The following is a 24564-nucleotide window of genomic DNA, read 5'->3' as shown; positions in this document are numbered from 1 at the left end:
ATTTTATAGCAGAACGAAAGCTAGCCGCCGTTGAAGGTCTCCTCACAAGGGACATTTCCGAACTCTTCCCGAGGCACCTGAACGCAACACTGTTCAGCGCCGAACCGCAGATAGCTTGATGCTAGCGCTCAGTTATCGTTGGACACTAGCTGAATCAAGAGATTAGAGAATGAAGACAGGCATTACAAATTGACTAGAGCTTCAAAACTACACGAGAAAACTTTTTAGGAATTATCTTTAAAGGAAGAGAAGCCATGTTTCGCTGCAAGACTGCCTGGTTTTCGAGCAGTGTGCCGCAAGATCGTCTTGACTTTTGGAGTAAGTTAACTCTTTTCAGTTTTCTCCAACTAACATCCACTTGAGGATGTTAAGCCAGCAAACCTTCTCATATTTGTACGTCTTTAGCTTGTTATTTATATTAACGAGGAAAATAAAGCATCTCAAAAATGGAATAAGGGTTATTTATTTCTGTTTTCCAAATCATTTCTAAAACATTTTCTTTCTCATTATTTTAAAAGCTTAACATCAAAATTGGCGTTTTTGTCTGATTAGAATTGCGGAATGTGCAGTTGTCAATTTTGTTTGTTTATTTTTGAAATGATTGCATTACAAGCTTCACAAAAGCAGACATAACATACATAATATACGATTTTAAATAGGCAAAAAGGAGCATTTCAACAGAAATCTGAACATGAATAACCAAAAATTAAACTCTCAGTAATACAAGCTGTTAGCATATTTTAGACAAGGGTATTTTCCAATAGTTTTTCCCCCCCAAAAGCCTGAAAGAATTGAAAAATTACAAAGCAGTGTCTTCCTCTTCACTGTTTTGGTTTAATCCGGAAAGGCATCATGACAAAGACTATAAGTCAAACTACCCACCGTCCTGTCCTGTAAAGACATTGAGCTGCTCTGATGGCTTGGACAACTTCTTCACCTCCTTCAGCATTCACAGGCTGTGAAGTCAGGCTTCACACGTCAACACCGGCTCATCTGCTGGAAAGTCACACTGTTGCTTCAGTAACAAGAAGAAGACGCAGCCCTGGACGTGCAGGCAGGACAGGTGCTGAAGACATGAAGTCACCTGCTGTCATTTTAAAGCTGAAACATTATAAATGAGAGGCGTTGACTGCTGCTGTTTCCCATCATATCTCTATGTAGTGGATACCAAAACAGTCCTCCATACAGACTTGACAGAGAGACATCTAACCAATCTAACTAACGCAACTTTTAAATAACATAAACAGGCCATACAATAAGCTTTGTTGTGCTTTACTTAAAAAAAAACAAAAAAAACTGACAATCACAGATCTTCCACCTGGAAGTCAGGAATACTTTGTGTGTTTGTCCCAGTCTGCTTTATGCATTTCATCCATCAATATTGCTAACACAAGGATAAAATTGTAGATGGAATTAACATTCAACAAATGTTAGTCTTTAGTGACATTAGCTGAATCATAAGAGATAATCATGTTGAAGAACAAATCTGTTTCTTTGCGTTTTTCAAAACGTCTGACTTCGGAAAGAGAAATACAACTGGTTGAAGTCGTGTGACCAACCAGCTGATATTAACCTCTGACTCTTCAAATATAATTAAAATAGCTCAACTAAACCTCTATAAAGCTTAGAACGGTTAAAGTCTTCTTTTTTTTTTTGGAAGAGTACAATTAAGAATACTATGTAGAAATGACATTGCAATTACATGACTGGTTGAAGGTTTCAAGATTATTGTCTCTGAATAATAAGCCTGCAGCATCATTTATCTAAATGGGAAAATCCTTCTGTGCCATTTTCATCCACGTCCCTGTCCAAACCCTACACTCTGAAGAACTCTAAGAAGGAATACATATAGTTGATGGAATACCTAGTCTGGTCGATCTGCAACTTATTTTGTGGCTGTATCTACAGTGCATAGGTTAACAGTTGAAAATTATGGCTGACTGATTTCTTTAAATCTTATATTTCTTGCAGTGGCGGAAGGTGGGACCATCATAGATTGGAGGCAGGCAGACTACCTCTTCAGTGACGATGCAACATGTCCCGACACGCTGAGGTGAGTAAGAAGACAAATACAATCTATTGTCCTGGGCGTCCATTTGTAAATTTCCACAATCGTGTTAACGCTGGAAATATATATATTTTTTTCAGGATATTTGAGAGCAACGATTACATATCGAACAAGGTCACTGTTTTCCACAGCTTGTTCCTGTCCACCTGTGAAAAGCGGCAAAGTGTGAAGTCAGTGTGCATCGGCCATTATGTGCTGTCTCCAGCTTCTGTGCAGGATGGTGACACATTGTTTCTCTTCTTTTTTAACATAGAAGAACCTAGTGTTTGCTGTAAAAATCAAAAGTAGCTATTTTCAATCATACCCAAAGGGCTAAACGTTTTATTTATAACTCATTCTGTTTCTTTTGTGATTCAAGAGGTGAGAGAAGTGGTTGGTAGGTTGATTTGGGAACATGAGGATGAAGAAACCATTGCGCAGGTAACTAAACCGGCCAACCAGAATTAAAAAGGGGTAGATCATGTTGGAAGTAGGTCATCTCGGTTCCCCTCCTTGTTTCACAGGATGAACAAAAGTCTTTCTGCCTACCAGATGTCCCTCACAGTGAGCAAGACGCAAGAGAAAGCATGCAAGTTTAACATTTTGATTTTAATAAAATTGTGATTTTACCATTTTTGATCTTTAACTGGTAAAATAAATCGACTTCTCTCTGCTTTGTTGACAGATCTGAGGAATCAGACATAGACTCATCAGAGGGCGAAGGTCACCTATGTGACCATTTAAGAAGCTCAGTTAGTTGTGAGGCCCCGGGTAAACTGTTTAACATGCAGACAGACTGCTCTGTCCCTGCAGGGTACATCAGCATAGAGAACCTTCCGAAATATTCCGGCGATCTGCATGATGTGCATCCTGGGGTTTTCAGATGTTCAAAGTGTAAAGCCTGCCTTTGTTTGGGGCAAAAGTATGCCAAGACACACTAAAAAAGGGGGAAAAAATAATAATAATTACAGAAACAATGGCAGTCTCATTTTGTATTTCTGGTATATAATAGCATCTTTAATTTGTCTGTGTTTAATTTCAGTTTGTAACCTGAAGGCTGCCACATAATTTGTACCTCTGGTTTTTCAATGAAAGAGTTGATGCAGATATATTTGTTTTTTCTGTATTTGGAATAAAATATGGAACATTGTAGTGTTATTGCACACCAACATATATATCCTGCAAGTATTTGCTTAATCCTATTTATGGTTTATGTTTTTATGTTTCCTTAAAATGTTTAGCTGAAGCCCACAGATTTAATGTAAACTATAACTTAATGGTGATACTAAATACTGTATTGTCAAACATTGCATGAAAATGTTTGTATTTGCACAAAGAGTAAAGGTGGATGCTTTTTTCTACTTGAATACTATTATTTTTAAGTACTGCTACTCTCATTTACGTAAAATGTCTGGATACTCTATCCATCTTTAATAACTTCACAAAATGAACAAACATATTTTGACCAAAAATACACCAGACACAGCACTGCATGTTACAGTGGAGTTTGTTGTTTGTGCACCAGCTTTGTTGTTCTCACGTTATTTTCTTATCTACTGAGCCTGTTGTACCATTTGGAGGTAAAAGAAAGATACTGCGAAAAGCATACAGTCGCTAGAATGCTGTCCTAACAATATACACATTGTCTACTGTTCTATTTCTTTTGCCTAAATTTGTTGTTTTGCGGTTATTATCTGTTTGATGACATCTCCAAATTTTAAATCAGATGCTAAGAATAGTTACACAATTATGTAGCCTTTTCTACAGAATACTTGTTTTATTTTAGTAATTTCTTGGAGTAGTGATATTCGTAAAGTAAAAAGTTTGCTCACCTCGGACTAACTGTAAAACATTTGAACCATCTTAATTCAGCTCTAGTGGCACGCGTCATCTTTATGGCTGCGTTGCTGAGCAACGGGGACGGATCTTGTAAACATTAAGGCATTATAGTTATTATAAAACGAATAAAGAAATAAGCCCATATTTTAATATCTAGCGGGGGGAGCATCAAAAACAAACAAACAAAAAATCGTGCTGATTTATTTCCTGCTGATGGACTCGAGTTTCATGATTGGAGTTGACGGGGTGCTGACGTAGGTAGCTAATAAAATAACATCGCTTTAATGGCATGGATTTAGTTAACCACTAATACTAATGTATTTATACAAAATCAAAAATATTTACACATGTTTTAATATGTGAAATATTTTAAGATTTTAAGAAGAAAATGTCTTGGTAGCGACTACCTTGTCCACCCCGGTTCCCGTGCAAATGGTTCATTCCAAGGTTTTTCGACCAATCCAATGCTTTGTTATGGTTCCGGCCCGCTTCCAGTTGCCTGACCCATTTGTACCATAACTCTGGCGAGCAGAGCACAGGTTGCTCAGTTCTTTGGACTCTCGGCTTCTTTTTCCGCCCTCTCTGTCTGTCATGGCTGAGGAAAACTTGTCCGCGGTGTTGTATGCTAAGGGAGACCTCAGGATTGTAAGAAACCGGACGCAAACTTTTACCAAAAGCTTTACAGTTGCAAATTGTGCGAAAAATAAATTACAGATTGTTGTGTCTTTAACAGGAACACCGTCCGATTTCCGAGCCAGGACCTAATGGTAAACAAGTGCACATGTTCTCAGATGCACTTTGCCGTTATTACACATATTTATATGTAATAAGCAGTGACTTAATCCAATGCAATAGTCAAGCTAATGTTGAATAATGAAATCCCTTAATGCTCCCTGAAAAGCTTAATTTACTCTGTTTATGGACATATTTTGAGCTGCTTAATCACAGATCTTTGAAATTGTTCCAAGGTTTGATGTAATAAATTCCTGCTTTATAAGTTGAAAGTCTGGCCCAAAAAAAAAAACAATATTGAAAAGTCAAAAATAGATTTAAAGCCACTAAGAGATCTGGTATCAAATTAGTGAGAAAGAAATAGCGTGTGTCCTCTTAGTCCTTTTTGTCTTATTTGGTGTTTAGAGGTGTTGCTCCAGATGCACTCAGTGGGAATCTGTGGATCGGACGTGCACTACTGGCAGCATGGCCAGATTGGGGACTTTGTGCTGAAAAAACCAATGGTGCTGGGCCACGAAGCTGCAGGGCGAGTGGTGAAGGTGGGATCAGCAGTCTCACACCTTAAACCAGGTGAAACTACATTAATGTCAAGCCATGAGCCACATGATATAAAGGCACTGTTTGCCCACCAAATTAAACCTATTCTACATTTCTATTTAACACTACACCTTAAATTTACGCTTTTTAAAGATATATATTTATAATCCTTCTAACAATCTGTAAAATTTTTACTGCACTTCAAACAGAAGGTTTATCTTTTACTGTACTCATCAATTCACATATTGATAGCTACATGGCAAGTGAAATTGTAACTTTCCAGGTGACAGGGTGGCCATTGAGCCTGGTGTGCCCCGCGACATGGATGAGTTCTTCAAAAGAGGACAGTATAACTTGTCCCCCACCATCTTCTTCTGTGCCACGCCGCCTGACCATGGAAACTTGTGCAGATATTACACACACAACGCCAACTTCTGCTACAAGTATTTGCTTTTTCATTACAAAACCTTGCATCAAAGACTACCTCCTAACTGATCAGTAGCTGACTCTGTTGCCTAATCTCTGCATATGCTTTCAGGCTTATCTGTTTCTGTGTGTCTTGCACAGGTTGCCTGATAACGTCACATTTGAGGAGGGGGCGCTCATCGAACCTCTCTCTGTGGGGATTCATGCCTGTCGCCGGGCCGGCGTCACCCTCGGCAGCACCGTACTCATCTGTGGTGCAGGTGAAATTGAGCATGAACCATTATTATTGCAAACTTTTGTAGCAAAATTCCACCGATGAGAAACTGCAGTGGAATGTTGCGAATGATGCAAACTGACCGTCCCATCGTGCCTTTTCAGGTTAGGAGTCTTATTAGCACACCCAGATGACACAACAAAAGTTAGGAGAAGTAAATATTGTTGAACCTTAAAATACTGCAAGGGGCTTTTTCTTCAATATTAAAGAAACTAGATAATAAAATACATTACATAAAAAAATATATAACTCTTTTCCCTTCTCGTCTGGCATTAAATCAGACTAACCCTTTCCTATATGATAAATGCGAAAATAATGAATGGCATATTTTTTTGAAATTTTTTTTAAACTTCTTCAGATTCAGACATTTACATACATCTTCTTAGAATATGGTAAAACGAGGTCTTTCATTTTGGGTATCCTTTCACAAGCTCTTTTTAATAGTTATACGGAGATTTGGCTGAATCTGTCTCCTTCGATGGCTGGACATCCCAGTAATGTTTATACTTGTATATCATTTTTTGAACAGACGAATGTAGTACATTCAGGCATCTGGATATTGTACCAAAAGAGGAACCAGGCTTCTGCAGGTTACACATGTCCAGTAAACAATTTTTTTACATTTACAAACTGGAAACCCACAATAAAATGACATCATCATTTTTGATTTCCAAAATTGTTTAGAAGTACAGAAATCTTTGTTTATTTGAACTTCTGATTTTGAGGAAAGTGTCAGAATACTTAAATATTCCTGTTGTTATTGTGGCATTTAGCAACAGGAATAATTTTAGCAATCCTAACTAACCTAAGAAGGAAAGGTTTAGTCTCATTTATTTTGTAAGTGGAACAAGAAAAGGTCATACACCTTTTATATGCTGCATATAAAATCTGGTTTGTAACTGTACTTGATGCTATCTTGTAAAATAAAGCTCATAAACATTTAGACATATTTTAAGTTAAAAGTTAACTTGGCAGCATCAATATGTCTCCTTTCCTATAGGACCCATTGGATTGGTTAGCTTGATTGTAGCCAAGGCAATGGGGGCCTCAAAAGTCATCATCACTGGTAACAACAACCCAAATGGACGCAGTAAATTTCAGAAGAAATGGTAAAAATCCTCAGAATTGCTTTTGAACACCCACAGCTGTGTTTAGATCTGTTTGCAGAGCGCCTGGGCGTGGCCAAGGAGCTAGGTGCAGACTTCCAGCTGACAGTGAAGAAGGACGATGGAGCGCAGCAGCTGGCAAAGAAAGTCGAGGAAATCCTGGGAGCCCAGCCTCAAATTACCATTGAATGCACTGGAGTGGAGAGCTGCATCCAAACTGCCCTTTATGTAAATAACCCTGTGGAATCATAAGTTATAACAACACAATCATGTCTGAAGGGAGAACAAAAATAGTGCAAACTTTCTTATCACTATCTGACATGGACCAAGTGATAAGATTTCATTTGACCTACTTGTGTTGTGGAGACCTTATTCTAGTTTAATTTCATATTAGAACTAAAACATTTAACGTAAGATTGAAATTAACTCGGAAAGTTGGCATTTCTGTCACCCTTTGAAAGTTAAAATGTTAAATCTCAGCCAACCATGATATGAAATGCCTTCCTCTCTGTCTATTGTCTGCTTTTATCTGCTCAAGTTTGAGCTACAAACACCACATAACTTTGATGTCATTAGGTTCATAAAATAATTCAATTCAACTTCCTGTTAGGCAACATGTTCAGGCGGTGTGGTGATGCTGGTGGGCCTTGGTGCTGCGATGACTACCGTTCCCCTGGTCAATGCTGCTGTGAGAGAAGTGGACATCAGAGGAGTCTTCCGCTACTGCAACACGTGAGAAAATATTTACTGCTTCTCCGCTCCTGTAAATATTAATGTATAGTGCAGAAAGAATTGCTCCACCTTTGCTCCAAGATTATTAGCTGGAGTCAGAGAGAAACAAACATTCATGTGGTTTTGTTGCAGTTGGCCGATGGCTATCGCCATGTTGTCATCAGGCAAAGTGAATGTGAAGCCCCTTGTGACCCACCGCTTTCCACTGGAGCAGGCAGTGCAGGCCTTCGAGACCACACATCAGGGTCTTGGGATAAAGGTCATGTTAAAGTGTGACAAAAACGACCAGAACCCTTGAACCGGCCCCCTTTCGGCGAAGCATTCTGCTGAGATCGACTGAGCATGACAGGCACAAAGAGGACTCTGGCCTCAGAAAGATAACAAAACAACTTTAAAGAAGGAAGCATTAATCGCAGCACCGTGAACGACAGCTGGAAGCTGTTTATCAGATGTTTATCTCTAGATGGTGCTGGTTAATTATAGTTGCTCAGGCCTCTGACAGCTGCATCTACATAGGTATGATTTACAAAATGTAATATGCTATTGTAGAATAATAACCTTTTTTTTTTAAAAAAAATAAATGTAAGATAAAAAAGATCTCTTTTTTTTCTGTGAAATACATGTACTACTAATGTTTCGACATTAGGGGGCACTACAGGCTTAGAAAATAATGATTAGACAACAATAATACCAGGAAGTGCCAGTTGCTAATTGTAATAAATCTGTGAATTTAGAGCAGCAGGAACGTGTTAATGATACAAGAATATCTGGGTTTTTTTTTTAAGTAGTCAAGGCAAAAAGTTTGAACATAAACAGCATTTGTGATGCTCTTTTGCAGTGCCTGGGCTTTTATATGTACAACAAAAAAGTACAACGTTTATCATTTGAAGATGCAAGATACTTTAAAAAGAAAATGCAAGTGTTTTAGGACTAGAAAATTATAAAATAAAGACACCTACAAGTAACTTTTATGGAAGGACTATCTCATTTCATTGATCCTATACATTTTAAAAAAATTGGTAAAATATTTTTATTTTCTCAACTTTTCTTACCTTCTTTTGTTTGAAGCTCCAAGGCTCTATAAACAAACTCACCATAGAAATGATTACTTTGCAGTGTTTAGGGAACTAGTTGGCAAACGGTAAATAAAAGCTTGCACTCATGGACAGTTCAACATACACACAGACTCAATATAGACTTCTCTTATTTACTTGAGCACATGTAATTCGCCAGAGTCAACATTTGAAGATGGGTGGGAATCAAGAAGCAAAACAGAATGTGTAAATTATCCATCCACAATTCTGAGACTTGATAAAAAAAAATTATGGGCCTTTTCCCTCTTTTTAATTCCAGTTTGCCAGTTCAGACCCAAATGTGGTGGTAATATTATTTTTAACATGTATTAATACACATAGTTTTTATTCTCACTTTGCAGCAACTGTATTGTTAATAGTTTTCAGATATCCTTTTTCCAGCTATACATCCTTGTCCTTTCTTTTCATATACAGTGAAGCCCAAAATTTAGATGTAAAAATATTTTCATTCACTTAAAATGTATGTTTGGTTTGGAGTCTTTGATATTACTTCCAGTCAAAAGAAACATTCTTGTTTAAATTAAATGACGACATCTTAACTATAGATACTCAGCAGAAGGTTAAAGCCCAGAATTATGTCTTTCTATTCAGGTGTTTCTCTTCACCTTAATATCTTTGCATTTTAAAGATTCACTGTATATTAAGTTATCACTATTAATTATTATTATTTAACATGGTCTACTTTATAATTTTCTAAGCTTTCCTTTTTTGTTGTCCATGAAGTTCTTCCTACATTTTTCTGCTTTGTAAAATATTCTGATGGAAATCAGTTTAGTAATAAATTAGGTTCATATCTTGCCCAGTCAATTTAACAGAAATATATTACCAACACAAATGGAAGCCAATATGTTTGGAATTACATTTTTTCCCTCTTCTAACATATCAAAACTACTTGCTAGGGTTATTTTTATTTAATTTTAGAAGGATTTGGTTACAACTTTCCTCAAGATCTTGACTGAGTGGCACATTTTATTAATTCTATTAAATGTTGTTGGAATCTGTAGGTATGTTGTTTATTGGCAGCATCAATTGTTATCATTTAATTATTATAACAATTAAAAATAATGAAATCTTTAGTGCATTTCATTCAATAAAATAAATAAATGAATAAATCCAGGTTTAGCTCAGTATTTTATTGTTTTGCCACAATGACATGAGAAACTACTTTTACGAGGCATGCACACAGATAATGTCAGACGGATCAAATTTACTACAATGCGTTGATAAACCGTTAGTCCATGGCAAGAGCTTTTTTTCCTGTCAGCATGTGATTCACGTCTCTCTGTTTCGCTTTGTTTCCCCTGAAGCCTGGAGTCCAACGTAAAGTCTGGTGGATGTTTGCAGAGACTTGTGTGTTTTGTTCCTTAACGTGAGCACGACACTAGACAATTTTTATTTTTATGTACAGACATTCTAATACTGCGGATGGCAATGAGACAGCTCACATAACACATTTACATTCAAGGTCCACTCATTAGTAAGCATGAGCTTCAGTCAGAACTCCAAAGATGAGCATACAGGAGGTGAGCGGGCAAACAAAACATCATTCGTACATGTGACCTCATATCAAAAGCAAAATGGATGCGGTTTCAAACTCTTTTGTTGGTGAAATGTACATGTAGTTTAAAAAAGACTTGTTTGTTTTTTCGAGGTTGAATTTTGTGTATTGCCTTGAACTTAGGATATGGCGTTTCTCCCATAAACCTCTGCTGGGAGCATTGGTTTGATTCACATGTACAGTACATTAGCTCGGCATATTCAAACACATAAATCCTCACCCTTTTCACTGGAAACTAATATGATATCTCAAATGTATTTGTGCCTTTGCCACCATTGTGGTCTGCCTCCGTCTGAGGAAATATTTACAGTGCAGATGCGGGCTCCGCTGTCGCCACGGCAGCCGCCTTCCCTCGCAAAATTAGCAAATTGTGTATTTACATGGGAAATAAATTATCAGCGGAACCATACACAAAAAGTTTAGGATGAGTATATTGCATTATATGAATTTAAAAAAATAAACTGTGGCACATTCAAGCAGTAACTCTGTCCACACTGTTTCACTGGAAGGACAAGAAAGAATCCCAAACAGGACAAATAAATAAACACACACACACACATGCTTCCTCTTCAGCTGATCAGAAGGATGAGAAAATCTGTAGTTAAATAGCAGTTGCATGTTAATCACAGACAAGTGAGAAATGACAAAGAATTGACGTCTTAAGCCCAAACAGTTCAAGATTTGGGAAAAAGGAATCAGTGGGGAGGCGTGATCGTCCTCCTGGTGGCTAATCTGCTAGTAGTTTTCGCTGCAAGATAAATGAACGTCTTCCTGTCCTTCGTGGAGATGAATCTCAGCTGCTCATATGTACATGGGCGTCTCCTGTCCTGTTAGAAGCCTGAACATGGCCGCCGGCATCGTCTTCATGTGGATCTAGAGGGATAAGGCAAACAGCAATGAGTTTGGACCAACAGCAATATGTTTTTGCTACATGCTAATCATTTCGTCCCTCCATTTTGTACATTTGTAGTTTAGATACAAAGTGGAGCCATTTACCACAATGCGTTTTGTACTAACTGTTCATACCCAGCAGGTATTGTAGTTTTGTGTCTCCACTGACAATCAGTGGTGTAAAGTAATCTTCTGTGATGTACATTCATATACGATAATAAAGAAATGATAAAAATAGTAGCAAATCAAAACCGAAGTACAAACACGTATGAAACACTTTATCCTTTTGTAGAAGAATAAGAATACATTTAGCAAATTGTTCATTTAGAAACTGTGGCCCTTTTTGGCCCTCTATATTAAATAAGAGCATATCTTGTATACTCTCCCTTACTACAGGATATTCTCCTGAAAATGATCTTCCACTATACAGCAGCAGCTGAGCTAAAACTGCACGTGGAAGTTATAATCCTTTTCTACATGTGTTTGTGTTTGTGCATCAGTTTAACCTCGCCAACTGAGTTGGAGAGCGCCTGAACAATCTTCTCGTGTGCCGTGGCCACCACACTCTGGCCGTTGATCTCTATAATCCTGTGACCCACACGGACCCCGCCTCGCTCAGCGATGCCTCCCCGCATCAGGCTGCATATCTTCAGGACAGAGCGCACGCACGAAAATTCGTCGTAAGTAAAATGCAGTCGCATGAGGCAGAAACAGAGCAATTGCAAAACCGGGTGTGTTTCTACAATGTATCAAATACGAAAAGTGAGATAATTAGCAGATACATCTGTTTACAGTGCACTCAATGTAAGCATGTTCTATGCAGGGATATAATACAAAAATGTGTAAACATTGTGAAAACTCACTATGCCATTCTGGACGCTGAAACCCAGCTGATACTTCAAGTCGGGTCTCTTGATGAGAACCGTGGTAACCGGAGGGCAGCTGACAATGTTCATTTTCACCTGGACCTGGTTCTTTAAGCCCTTTACCCAAGAAACACACAGAAATTAATGCTTATTTATCTTCTTGAAAGTTTATTTAAGACAAAGTAAGAAGTGCCTTGCACCTTAATGATTCCCTGGCAGGTGGCGAGTGGCAGCCCCACGAGGCTGGTGTTGTTGATGGACATGATTTGGTCTCCGATGCTGAGCTTGCCAGAGCGAGCCGCTGGACCGCCGTTCATCATGTTGGCCAGGATAACAGTTGGCAGAATGGAGCCCCAGCCGGACTCCACGATCACCACACCCAAGATCTCCCCTTTACTCTTCTCCAACACCAGCTGTGGAAAGACACCTCTTTGGTAAAATTTCAGGCTTCATTGGGAGCAGAAACGTATCTCTGCCAATTAAAACTACATCACAGAAGCTCGCAGAGAATATTGAGCAACTTATGTTAAATTGTATATCTGATCACAGACTCATTAAAAGTAAGATAATTGCCTGCTGGTTTTTTTTTTTCTCATCTTCAGAAATTTGCAGGAGCTATCACAGCTTCACGTCATTTACCAACAAATTATGTAAAAATGTGAGAAGAACTCATTAATGTACACATCAACAGACAATTGATATTTCCAAGCTCACTTTCAGGAATTAGAGCTGGGACTTTTGGCAAAACAACAAAGCTCCGAGCTGAAATGATAAAACAGCGATTTAGCAATACTCTTTACTCTGCAGAGGATTAATATCTCTGGTTACATAAGACTGTTGCTGGTCAGGTTCCAAATCAGTGCCCTACACATTGGATTTATAGAAATGTTACATTACTGTAGCGATGTACCTCAATCTCCTAAACTTGTTGGATTAGTTTATATTGTGCTGGAAGCTGCTGTCTGAGAGGATTTATTTAGAAATGGATTCTCTCTTCTGACCCTTGAGCCAAAACACCAACATATAAATGCAAAAAGGCATTTTGAAGTTTACTGCACATGAAAATATAAGTAGAAATTGGAGAAAAAGATTTATAACTTTGTCCAGAGTTTCATGTTTAGATTGATTTAGCATGTTTACACTTATCCCCAGCGCAGAATTGAAGCCCCCTTTAGATTTGAATATGTCTATGATAAAAGATTAATATTATCAAATGCATATACAGTATTTGGAGAGTTTTAGGTGTTAACCAGTTAAACAATATGGTGTTGCCATTATCTTAAAACTATCGAAGTCATTTCATCCTACTCCCATGCAGTGGATACACATCCCAAACAAGCTATCAGGAGATTTATTAAACCTTATTGAAACTACAGATAATTACTCAGAGTTTTAGTAATTTAGTATTTTTTATTTATTTGCTTAAATTACATAATATATCTCTAGGGTACTTAATCTATAACATAATGAAAATTAATTTACTGTACAGCTTATTGTTCAGCCTTTGAAAGAGGATAATTGTTTGTTTGTGGTAAAATGCAGAAACATGATTTTGAATGCTTCGATGTTGTAGCATTTGAATACACAAATCTAACACCACATAGCATTACTGATAAGTGAGGTGAATAAGATGGATTATTTCATAACAGTGGCACCTGATAGCTGGTGGGATTTATGAGGCAGTAAATATGTAACGGATTTTAACAAAATTGACAGGCAGCAAACTGTTTTGATTAATTAACTGGATCAGAGCATCGCCAAAAGCTTTTGTGGTGTATTCATGGTCTACAGTGACCAGAAAAACACAGTAATGAACTTGAGACCTGGTCATGGCTAACCCTCTATGCATCCTGGGTCTGCAGTTGGGCCACTGCTTAACCTTGAAGTGGCGGTTTCAGAGTAAAAACCACAGTCACTATGTTAATATCATGTTCTTTAATTTGCTGGAATTTGTCCAGATTTTCTTTTAGCTTCAATCATATGTCAGTTCTGGCTCTTATTTTCTTATTCTTCTGCCATCTATTCACACCTACCCTCTCCGATGTATTTAGTTGCTGGTTGCAAGCCAGTTAGAACCTCTGCTTTATTAAAGTCTGTGTTCCTGATCTTAGATTATTATTTATTGTTTCATTTTGGAAGCATCGTCATCCTTCACAAATCACTTCCAAGAGTATGTAATATGTGAAGCTCCTGGAAAATTAAATTCCCTCATGTTGTTATACAAAAAACCATTTGCAAAATAAAACATATTCCCTTACCCCTCAGAGTAAGTTAGCAGCTTTTTAATATTTATTTGGAGACTATCCTGTTACATTTTCTTATGAAGTCATCCTAATAGCATTGATTAATATATTTGTTAACATAGTTATTATTTATAAGTTAATCATCTCTATCAATATTTCACTGCATTTATAGTTTGACTTATTTTAAAAAAATCTCATTTAGCTTTTTTAGCTTTTCTTGTTACCCCTGTTTATGAAAAAAATGCAATATTAAAACTAACTAATTAAAACAATTTCAATTTTGAGGTTCTTGCAGAAGCCTTGTACAGATGTTTGTTTACATCAAGCTGCTATATACAAGTATTATGAAGAGAATACAGGTAAGATTAAATAAAATCATGCTTTTTGTATTTTTTAAATTAGTCAAACATGTCATGTCTACCAATCTTTCCTTTGTTCTGCTCTCTCTCTGCTGTTTCCTGTTCAGTGTTTTGACTGTCAGAAACTACCGGCATGAACATGAAGCTCTGAGACAATAAATTATTCTTGGCATATTTAGGAGGGCTACAAAGCTACACTTCTTCAATAAATCCCAGTTTCCCCATCATTGCAAATTACTCATTTGCTTCGAATATAGGATGTGTGCCAATGCTGCCTTCAGGGGAAATTTTCCATGGCTTCTAAATCAACTTCAGCCTCCAGGACACAGAGGAGGAAATGCTTCAGCAGAAAGAGCTGCCATGCTCCAAGTAGATTTTACTGTAACATTTGCCTCTTTATCTGTCAAATTAGTTAACAGCTACAACAGTGCTGTGTTCCTCCAATGGCCCTGCAGCACGAGTGGGACTTGTGCTGCACTTTGTAAAATCTCAAGGCATTTCTCTGTTGTTTCTGTTTCCTGCACTGATAGATAAAAACACCTGCAGAGAAAAAAGGACGTCTTTCGCGCCGACCGACCTCCTTGCAGTTTTCAGAGTTGGAGAAGTGAATGAGGTCATCATTGTACATTTCCTGTGTGTTGATGATGTCACTGTACTCCTTCTGACTCAGGTCCTCTGGGTTGATGCCGTTGGCTCTCAAAAACTCCTGGTAGGCCACACTGAATGCCTGACCAATAGACTGAGCAATGAGCTGAGCCTGGTGACACACAGCCAAAACAAAATCATTATTTAAAACTCTGGCTTTTTTTTTTGTTCTTTCTTTTTTTCACACTGCATTGCACATAAAAAATAGTTCGTCAACAAGCATAAAAGCATCCAGTGACAAAAGTGGCCCTTGGGTGTGCCAAGAATATGTTTACACATAAAATGAATTGATTTTTACTGTCCAAAGCTATTTGTTCTCATAGAGTTGTGACATTTACTCATAAATGTTCCTTATTTAGAAGGAGACTCAGTTAAGCAAAACAACGCTGAGGAAAATTGAATGCACTTAAAGTTGACCTTCTTTAAAATTATCAAATGATTTACAATAACATCCCATCAAACGTTATTCAAACGAGACAGACGCAGCCAGTCACCTCATCTTCATGTTTCACCTTGAATTCAACACACATTGCAAGGATTAAATCCAAACCTTTTTTTCTTTGTTCTCTTTGCTTCAAAAAGCAAATTCTTGAATCAAGCATTCCTTATTTTTACCACAAAACCTCAATTTCCCCTGAGTTATGAATTCATCAGTATCATAATAGTCTTTTGTCCAATTTGTTCATATAAACAAAGCCTGCCTTATCAGTGGATACAGCTAATCTTAATTCATGAAATGAAATGACATCAGACTTGTATAGCGATTTTCAACCCTCAGAGTGTTCTCAAATGAAATCAGTCGTTTCCTTTCACGCACACATTCACACACTCATGATGACAAGTTAGTGGTTTAGCCACAGCTGCTCGTCAGTCTGACAGAACTGAGGCCGCCATATTGCGCCATCAGCCCTCTGACCGACACCAGTAGGACAGTTGGGTGAAGTGTCTTGCCTAAGGACACAACAACAGGGGCGGGCAAAGCGGGAATCAAACTGGCAACTCACCAATTGCGGGGCAAACTCCTAACCCTGACATGGAGCCACTCACTGGCTTCCTGTTCATGTTAGGACTGATTTTAAATGTACTTTTATTATTGACTTTTAGACAGCTGTGTGCACGCAGGCTAGATGTTACATACTCTTTTGTACAAGCAATCTTTATAAATTATTGAGTGTAATTATATATACTACACACACTTTCTATCTCTCTCTCCATATACACAACATTTAATTTTGCAGGTAATCTAAAACTTAAAAATTGTAGGAGAGAAGATTCAAAGAGCTGAGTGGGATATTTGATTAGCTAAACTGGCTAACACATGAACTATTTTTTAAGTGTGCAAGAAAACAGCACAAGGCCTCCTTTAGGTTTGCAGATAGAAACCAAATGGAGATTCTGTGAGGTTCCAAGCTGCTTCAGTGAATTAATTTTACCCAAGAAAACAAGATAAAAAGTCCCAAACAGGAAATGGTGCCTGCAGCCAGTGAAGCCACAACAGCAGAAACAGTTTCTAAACTGATGGATGAGTGGCTGATTACTTCCATTAAAACTCTGGCAGCAAAATTAGAAGAAGAGGGGACAGATTGGAGTCCAGCCTTTATACCACTTGGCAGTGAAAACTGAGCTGCTGGCTCCTCGGTGCAACATTGTTCCTGTTGCCAAGTCTTCCTGAAACTGCTTCAACGAGGCATGCGGCAGCACCATGGGGTGAAAATAAATAAATTAAAAGAATTCAAAAGTGCCCAGCTAGTTCCTATTAATGCAAATCAGTGGGCTCCTCTGATCAGTTATTGTGAGGTGCACAGAGACGTTTTTAAACTGCTGACAGTGAAATGTGATAGCATTTGCTGTATTCAGGCTAAAGAAGCCAAATCATGTCTTGAAGCAAAACCCCAGCAAAATCCATTTGAATATGATGTAAGTGGCGTCCTGGAGTAAAAGAAACATAACACTTAAAGGAACTGCCTGGGAAAGACTAACGTTTCCCCAAATCTGGACAGATTTTTGTTTTTTAGTCACTTACATCCTCAGATTCAAAGACATGACATATCATCTTGTACTGCTTCTTTGCCTCAGGCGCTCCAGGTGTCGTCTCGATACAGTCCTGTGAGGCTGTTCGAGGCATCCGCCGCCTTGCCATCAGCACCACGATGTTCCCGATGTCAGCAATGTAGGAGATGGTGCGCAGTGCGTTGTCCATCATTGTTTCCTGTGGGCACAGGAACCCAAACATCACAAATCAGACTCAATTTGCAAACTTTGCCCTGAATATTAAAGTAACAGAGAGCTAATACTGAATTTAAATAAATGCATAATGCTAAGGACAATTATTGTTCCTAGCATTGTTGTTCCTTGTTGAAAATGCATTTGTAATTCATTTGTGTCTAATTAAGATTGCTTACATGCACTTCAGTGCATGTAACAACTGTTCAAGTTGTTACTAAAATATACAGTATGCCCTATGAAGAAATATGATTATTATTATTACATTATATTAATAGATTTTCCTTGAAGCTGCATCATTCATGAGAAAAAATAAGTGACAACAGGATTCAAATATGTCTTCTTTTGATTTTCATAAAGCTGTATAAACAGATTACAACTCAATTACAATCTGCTTTAAATTAGATTATCTGCAGATCTGGTTCAGCTTATATTACATCCACAAAACCAAACAAAAAACTCAGGCCTATTCTAATAGTGTAATGATATTTGTTTACCCAGCCTAATAATAGCCTTGTGTGGTAAAGCAGATTGCATGAGGCATTAAATTTTAATGTAATAGCAATTTGGAGAAGAAGCAGACTTCAAATAATGTGTGTTTATTCAGAGGAGCTTTTAATTGTTCATGGTTTATAATAACATGCTGAAGTTCTTTGCAGTTTTCTTCATTTCATTAACTCTGTGACAGTTTTATTATATAAATCTAACGCATGCTGTTTTTCCAGCCCCCTTTTGGACTTGTTCTAATAATGAACCCAAATCAGGAGCCACCCAGGCAGGGTACATAAAGCTTGCAACTGCAGAACATAAGTACATTTTTGGACTGAATTGATTTCGCAGAAGTGCCAGAACCAGAGGCAAACAGATAGGAAAGGGAAGAAGACAGAAACCGCATTGCAGCACGTTATTTTCTGTTTTTGTTTTTTACTGGGAGCCTGCCCACACTTAAAATCTGTCAGCCAAACCAAGGAAAAGGTTGATGCACCGCAAATGAATCATTTGCTGTTTCCATATAATTCTAAAAAATATTGTGCAAAGTGTCTTACGTGAGTGGAAAAATATTTTTAGGAACAACTGAGATAAGGAATATGGAGAACAAATGTAACTTTTATTTTCCCACACACTGATTTATTTGAATATCACAAAAAAGGTACACTCAACAGATGTTTGCACACGATTTCAAAAGGGAAATCTCAATGTGACGTCTTGAGATTAGACAAATGAAAGCCGTGGTTTCATAAGTTGCAGCTGGCAGCAGTGGCTAAGCTCCAACTATTTCAACTTCTGTGCATCCCAGCATCTCCTCCCTTATTTATCAATGTGAAACTGACTAAGAAAAAAAACTGCTTTTATTTAACAGGAGTACTTACTTGTGTGTCTGCATTGAGCACTTTGATTCTCTGGGTAGAGATAAACAGATCGACCTCTGTCAGCGTCTGAGCATCTCCATCAGCGTTCTAGAGGAATATACAAAAATAAGAGTTGTGATTTGAAATGTTTCAGATGTTTGTGGACACCCGTTTGTGTCTGCATGCATGTTTGGTGCCGAGTCCAGTTGGAGAGCTGCTTGTCAGATGGACAGGTTTATGAGTGTAAAGGTGATGTGCAAGTGACGATAAAGAGGGAAGCGTTTTGGCAGTGATGTCCACTCAGATCATCTGTCCTGGCACCAGCAAGGCAAACTGGAGCGGAAACTAGAAACAGCTTAACACTAAGCCCTCACCAGCTGGCTGTTACACCAGTGAGAGCAGAACAAGCCGGCGTACATTTTCCTCTAATCACTGTGAGCTGCAGACTAATAAAATTATATTTGCTTTGGTTTAATTACGACTGTATTTTGCATTTGAAATCAGCCAAGAGTGATAAAGAAATAAAGCAAATGTCAGGAAAGTTTAGGCATTCAGGTTAAAAATGGTAAGCCGTTTGTTTGAGACAGCGGCCTCTCAATACCACTTTATTTCTTTTTATCCTCTCTAAGTAAAGAAAAGTGGACACAAACTAGGACAGATTAGAAAAAGTTACAAACAGGTGTTGGGAAATCATCTTTTAAATGTAACCTCATTCTTTAGGATGCTTTTATTTTAGGAAAAGTGGGTTGTGCTTGCACATAGAGAGCTTGCAAATCTGAATAAGAGTATAGAAACAACTCAGGTCTTATTTGATCTTAATTGAATTATTAGGACTGTTTCTTAGAGGAGACTGAAAACCAACATGTTCTTTGGATCATATGCAGTATCTACAGGGGGTTATTATTATTACAAAAGTATAAATCATTTTCCTCCAGGCTGTGGGTTGCTCAACAAAAGATTTTCAAAGGTCTTTCTACTCAGCTTTCCGTGACATTTTCACTGAACACATGTGGACATTTACAGATCAGGATTAAAAATTTGAGGCATGAACACCCCGTTCAAGTTGCTGAATCCTAAATTTATTTTGTAGGAATGAGCATGTAGTCAATCACAATTTGTCAAAAACAAATATATTTTCCCCAGCAAAACAAAAGGCTTATTTACTTAGCCTCTGTTTACCATGCTTGATTTATTTCACTTTGTTTTATGAATTGTCTTGCATAATCTTTTACCTGTATATATAGTTTTCTAAAATATTAGATTTTATTAGATATTACTAGATTTTCAATAATAACATTTCAAACCAAGGAGAGCTTTTTTATTTTTTATTTATAGAAGTGAACTGCCCTTTTAGTTCCCTTTTGTTGTAACTTTATTAACTTTAAACCTCCTTATGTTGCGGGTCAAATTGACCCGTTTTAAAGTTGACTTTTTTTTTTTTTAAATAGTTGGAAGTATTTTTTTTTTTTGCATGAAACTTTTTCTATTTGTCTTAATAGGTGCACTCTACATATAAATTGAAAAGTTATTCATTTTACACATTTGTAACCCCCTCTGTGTCTACTTTTTACATAGATACTGTTCCGGTCAATTTGACCCGGCAGTCAAGCTGAAGGTTAAAAAAGATTTTAAAAATGTCCAATTCTATACGTTTCCCTGCAGCTATGAACCATATTTCACCACACACACACACACACACACACACACACCACACACATTGTCAAGTTTGGTTTACTGTGCGATTCCCCACTTGAAAGGGATAGTCTCTACTATGAAACTTAACTGGATTTCACTCAAATCGCCTTCAATTTAGCTGATCCATCTTTATTTTTGTATGATGGTCACCATAGTTTTTAGCCTTCCAGCCACATAGGTGAAAAACCTCAAAAGAAACAGAAACACATCTAATACATTTTGAAATTAACAAGATAAATACATTGTGAAATAATCAAACAGATTTCCATCCCTTTAAACCAATTACCGTATTTTCCGCACTATAAGGCCTATATATATATATAAAAAAACCTTCAATTTTCTCAAAAGCCGACAGTGCGCCTTATAATCCGGTGCGCCTTATATATGGACCAATATTGAGCCACAACAGGTCTCGCAAATACGGTAAGCAGCCGCCGACTTCATTTTCCCCCGTAGAAGAAGAAACGGGGGAAAGCAGCCGCCGACTTCATTTCTCCCCGTAGAAGGAGAAGCGCGCGGTGCACGCTGGGTTTTGTGTAAAGACCCCAAAATGGTTCCTATTAAGAGACACGCTTACAACGCAGAGTTTAAGCTCAAGGTGATCAGTCACACAGTAGAACACGGGAATAGAGCAGCAGCCAGAGAATTTAACATGAACGAATCAATGGTGCGGAAGTGGAGGAAGCAACAGCTGTTTATTCATTTTGGGAATGAACAGAGTTTTCAGAAGCTGGTTTGTAATCTATTAATAAAGTTTGACTGACCTATCTGACTGTTTTGTTGACATTCCCTTTAGCGCAGTTTCATCTAATGGATGCATAACGTAACCCCAGCTTCTACTGTAGCATCTATTCCATGCGCCTTATAATGCGGTGCGCCTTATATATGAAAAAAGTTTTAAAATAGGCCATTCATTGAAGGTGCGCCTTATAATGTGGTGCGCCATATAATGCGGAAAATACGGTATTCCAAAAGTATAATACATAGCAAATATTTTATAGTAAAATTCCACACCAATAAATAAATTAGCATATTTATCAACATTTTGTTAAAAATATTTTTAGTCAAAATTCTATTCAACATTTATTCATTTTCACTTTCTACCATAAACAATAAACACCAAGTGTATTTTTAATTTTTTTTATTACCCACTTGATTTGATTTGAATATTAAAACTGTTCAGTACAATAATCAATCAGAGTCCATGTGCTGCTCCAATGATATTCAGGAAATAAGCAACCGCATTGTGAGTTTGTAGAAAACTTTTGCACAGTTCTGAATTTATGTGCTACCAGCACTGTTTGCTTCTCATGCTGTGGCACTTCTTCAAACAGGAGTGACAGGTCAGTCACACCAAAAGTACCTGCACTCTGATTGCTAGGAGATTGAGTCCACCTGGTTCTCATCACTAACCAGGAGAGAAGCCGCAGAAACGTGCAGCAGAGGGGAGTGGCTACCTAGCAGTTCGCCAGAACACACACACATGCACACCCCGACACACACAAGACTACTTTCTCACTATTCACTTTACTTCACTAGGAAACTGCGAGAAAGCAGGTGGTCATACAACTTTTGACAGGAATCTTTCCTGTTCCTGTGGACAAACCCCTCTCATACTGAGTGACACTCAGCAGAAGTGGAGGGAAACATAAATACTCTCTGCATGACTCATTTATCTTGATTTTAATCAGCGGGTCAATTTGTATACGTGTCTCAAGTTCAATTAGATCACCCATTGAAAAAAAAAAGTGTAATATAAAAAAATTTACAAAAGATACATTTCAAAGAAATCATTGTTTTTTTGTTTGTAGGTTTTTTTCAGTGGACATAAAAAATATAAATTCCATTTTTTATGTCCAAATGAATAAATGAGTAAGTTGTTGTTATTGATACTTAATTTTTGAGAAATAAAAAACCATCATTGCACAAATATTGACTGAAATGCTTAGTATTGAAGTTAATAATCAGATACAAAAATATTTTGGAGGACTTTTTTGGTTTCTTTCTGACAATATTGCATGATTAAACACTCCACTGGTCAAACTGACCCACAAACATTATTGCTGTACCCTAGAAACGAACATAACAAGAGGGTTAAACATATGTAAATTACTGTTTAGTACTTTTATGCATGTTTTGATAACATTGTTGCCTTGCAGATTTGGTACAATAAAAAGGATGTGTAATCCCTGGACAAGGCCTCAGCTTCTTCACATAACTATCTGACCTGTCAACATTTTAAAAAAAGTTCATGTTGAAGCTGAGGGGATGAGTAAATTGTTTTCTGCTGAAGCTTGATGCACTGCGGAAAGACAGATTGTGGACTAAAAAAAGGTAAAAATGAACTTCTGGACAAGGTGTGTATCAACCCTGCTTATAACTTGTGCTGTAGCCAGAGCTTCAGAAAATATTACACTAGAGAGAAAAATCTAGTCAATCCCAGCAAATTTCCAAAGCAACATCACAAAGCCTGTTTGGTTTCTGAAGATCCTCCTATATAAATATATAAATATATAAATATGCAGTAGGACAAACATTTAGAGTTGTGTTCTAGTTCTTATACTATGTAATCCCACATCACTGCAGTTGTACTATATTATTAAAATGAAGACCTTTATCAAAATATTTCATAAATGTTTGGATAAAAAAATATTTAGCAGAAAAGGCTTCAAAGTTTTTATAAAAATCCCAGAATGGAGCGCAAAACCACCTTTACACTCGGCTGAATGCATAAATGAATGAATGAAAAAACGTGAACTTGGCCAAAAATTGTTGAGCTCTGTGCAACAATTTATTTCATGAGGCCTGTGAGACAGAAGTGAAAGAGGAGACACACAGACAAGCTAAAGTGCAATGTAAAAGAAAAACGGTGAGAGTGGAAGGAGAGTGACCAGAGGCTCTTCCTTGTGCTCTGTTTATTACACACCGCCTTTTTCTTGATTTTGGCAGCCTTCTGAACCCTCTGGCAGGAAGGCAAGCAGGCAGGCAGGCAGGCAGGAAGGCAGGCGTTGGGACAAGGTCAGCAGATAACAGGAGCACAGAGAACAGGGGGAAGAGAAGGAGGACATAAAGGAGGGTTATAAAGAAAATACGGGTAAGACAGTAAAGCCCCGAAACACATGTTGTTCTAACAAACAGGGAGCGTGACGGAGACAGAAGAGGTGTGTATGACTGTGTCGAACTCATGTATGCGTGTGCGTGCACAGCAAAGCGTTGATTATCAGATACTAATCAAAACAGTAATTACACTGGGTGATAATTGCTTCTTCTCTTGTAAATACAGCATATTAAAAACAAGCCGCCATAAATAGGACCTGTTTCTAAATTGTGACTATCTGATTGGTTTCAGCAACTGTGGATGACTCACCCCCACTTTTCTGGTCAAGTAATTTACCAACAAAACACACTGGCCAATAGGATAGCACCATTTCAAAACCAGTTAGAGGCACTATGAAGATTTCAAAATGCTTTATTCCAATGGACTCAGCTCTTAGACCTCAGTGTCACAGACAGAATAATACGAGCAGGACAGAAATCAACGTCAAATCTAGAAAAAATAGAGAAGATTAGGTAGTGAGAAAATTTACTGAATGCCAGGGGTTTGTTTCTTTTGGCTGCACTAAAAAATAGGGTGCAACCAAACAGATTAAAGGCACTTAGAAAGTAATGTTTATGGGACTAGTTGGCAGATAACACATTAAAGCAATAAGCCCTACAGTTTTCTTTTTTATTACTATTATTAAATAAACCAGTTTTTAATGTTTCAACATCTCTAGCGGTTCAAGCATTTATACACCTTAAGTGCTTTTGTACATTTGTCACTTTAAAACCACAGGTTTTGATGTATTTCATTGGTACTTTATGAGACGGATCAACTCAAGGTGGTGGATGATTGAGAAGTGGAGGAGAAATAATACATGGATTAAAATTATTTTTCCCAAATAGAAA

The 24564-nt window shown here is 37.6% G+C and overlaps 3 protein-coding genes across 6 annotated transcripts in view; 2 read left to right on the top strand and 1 right to left on the bottom strand.

Moving 5' to 3' along the window:
* The first annotated feature begins 37 nt into the window (after window positions 1-37).
* Window positions 38-3385, top strand: terb2 (telomere repeat binding bouquet formation protein 2). Its single transcript, XM_005805597.3, has 6 exons — window positions 38-318; window positions 1972-2053; window positions 2149-2288; window positions 2427-2488; window positions 2572-2636; window positions 2733-3385. Exons 1-6 carry the CDS (start codon window positions 255-257, stop codon window positions 2986-2988), a joined length of 669 nt encoding a protein of 222 aa, XP_005805654.1. The 5' UTR covers window positions 38-254; the 3' UTR covers window positions 2989-3385.
* Window positions 3386-4385: 1000 nt separating this feature from the next.
* sord (sorbitol dehydrogenase) lies at window positions 4386-11820 on the top strand. 3 transcript variants are annotated; one of them, XM_023332041.1, is made up of 9 exons: window positions 4386-4531; window positions 4620-4653; window positions 5024-5188; window positions 5439-5598; window positions 5723-5841; window positions 6856-6921; window positions 7011-7189; window positions 7572-7693; window positions 11737-11820. In XM_023332041.1, exons 1-9 carry the CDS (start codon window positions 4478-4480, stop codon window positions 11768-11770), a joined length of 933 nt encoding a protein of 310 aa, XP_023187809.1. In that variant the 5' UTR covers window positions 4386-4477; the 3' UTR covers window positions 11771-11820. The 3 variants fall into 3 exon arrangements, with proteins under 3 accessions (XP_023187809.1, XP_005805645.1, XP_023187808.1); XM_005805588.3 differs by lacking the exon at window positions 11737-11820 and adding an exon at window positions 7826-8079 and having other exon boundaries at window positions 4387-4531; XM_023332040.1 differs by lacking the exons at window positions 6856-6921; window positions 11737-11820 and adding an exon at window positions 7826-8079 and having other exon boundaries at window positions 4387-4531.
* The window catches only part of LOC102235996 (amyloid-beta A4 precursor protein-binding family A member 2-like), a 50733-nt gene continuing 36068 nt past the window's right edge, over window positions 9900-24564 (bottom strand). Inside the window, exons 7-14 of one of the 2 annotated variants that reach the window (XM_005805586.2) lie at window positions 23543-23578; window positions 18943-19029; window positions 17373-17558; window positions 15282-15461; window positions 12303-12515; window positions 12100-12219; window positions 11743-11883; window positions 9900-11218 (exon numbers count right to left, since the gene is read on the bottom strand). In XM_005805586.2, the coding sequence (XP_005805643.1) occupies window positions 11147-11218; window positions 11743-11883; window positions 12100-12219; window positions 12303-12515; window positions 15282-15461; window positions 17373-17558; window positions 18943-19029; window positions 23543-23578 (1035 nt within the window). In that variant the 3' untranslated portion in view covers window positions 9900-11146. The remainder of the gene's footprint in view (window positions 11219-11742; window positions 11884-12099; window positions 12220-12302; window positions 12516-15281; window positions 15462-17372; window positions 17559-18942; window positions 19030-23542; window positions 23579-24564) is intronic. The other variant, XM_005805587.2, reaches the window with a different exon arrangement.

This window comes from Xiphophorus maculatus, chromosome 4 (assembly GCF_002775205.1).
Source record: "Xiphophorus maculatus strain JP 163 A chromosome 4, X_maculatus-5.0-male, whole genome shotgun sequence".
In the NCBI taxonomy this organism is placed as follows: domain Eukaryota; kingdom Metazoa; phylum Chordata; class Actinopteri; order Cyprinodontiformes; family Poeciliidae; genus Xiphophorus; species Xiphophorus maculatus.
The sequence above is the reverse complement of the archived record's forward strand: the minus strand, read 5'-3'. Positions and strand labels throughout refer to the sequence as shown.

Excerpts from the sequence above, each read along its gene's own strand:
- terb2 (XM_005805597.3), top strand. The coding sequence starts at position 255 with ATGTTTCGCTGCAAGACTGCCTGGTTTTCGAGCAGTGTGCCGCAAGAT. Across the intron at positions 319-1,971 it reads AGATCGTCTTGACTTTTGGA|TGGCGGAAGGTGGGACCATC; the intron begins GTAAGTTAACTC and ends TATTTCTTGCAG. Across the intron at positions 2,489-2,571 it reads ATGAAGAAACCATTGCGCAG|GATGAACAAAAGTCTTTCTG; the intron begins GTAACTAAACCG and ends CTTGTTTCACAG.
- sord (XM_005805588.3), top strand. The coding sequence starts at position 4,478 with ATGGCTGAGGAAAACTTGTCCGCGGTGTTGTATGCTAAGGGAGACCTC. Across the intron at positions 7,190-7,571 it reads GCATCCAAACTGCCCTTTAT|GCAACATGTTCAGGCGGTGT; the intron begins GTAAATAACCCT and ends ACTTCCTGTTAG. Across the intron at positions 7,694-7,825 it reads GTCTTCCGCTACTGCAACAC|TTGGCCGATGGCTATCGCCA; the intron begins GTGAGAAAATAT and ends GTTTTGTTGCAG.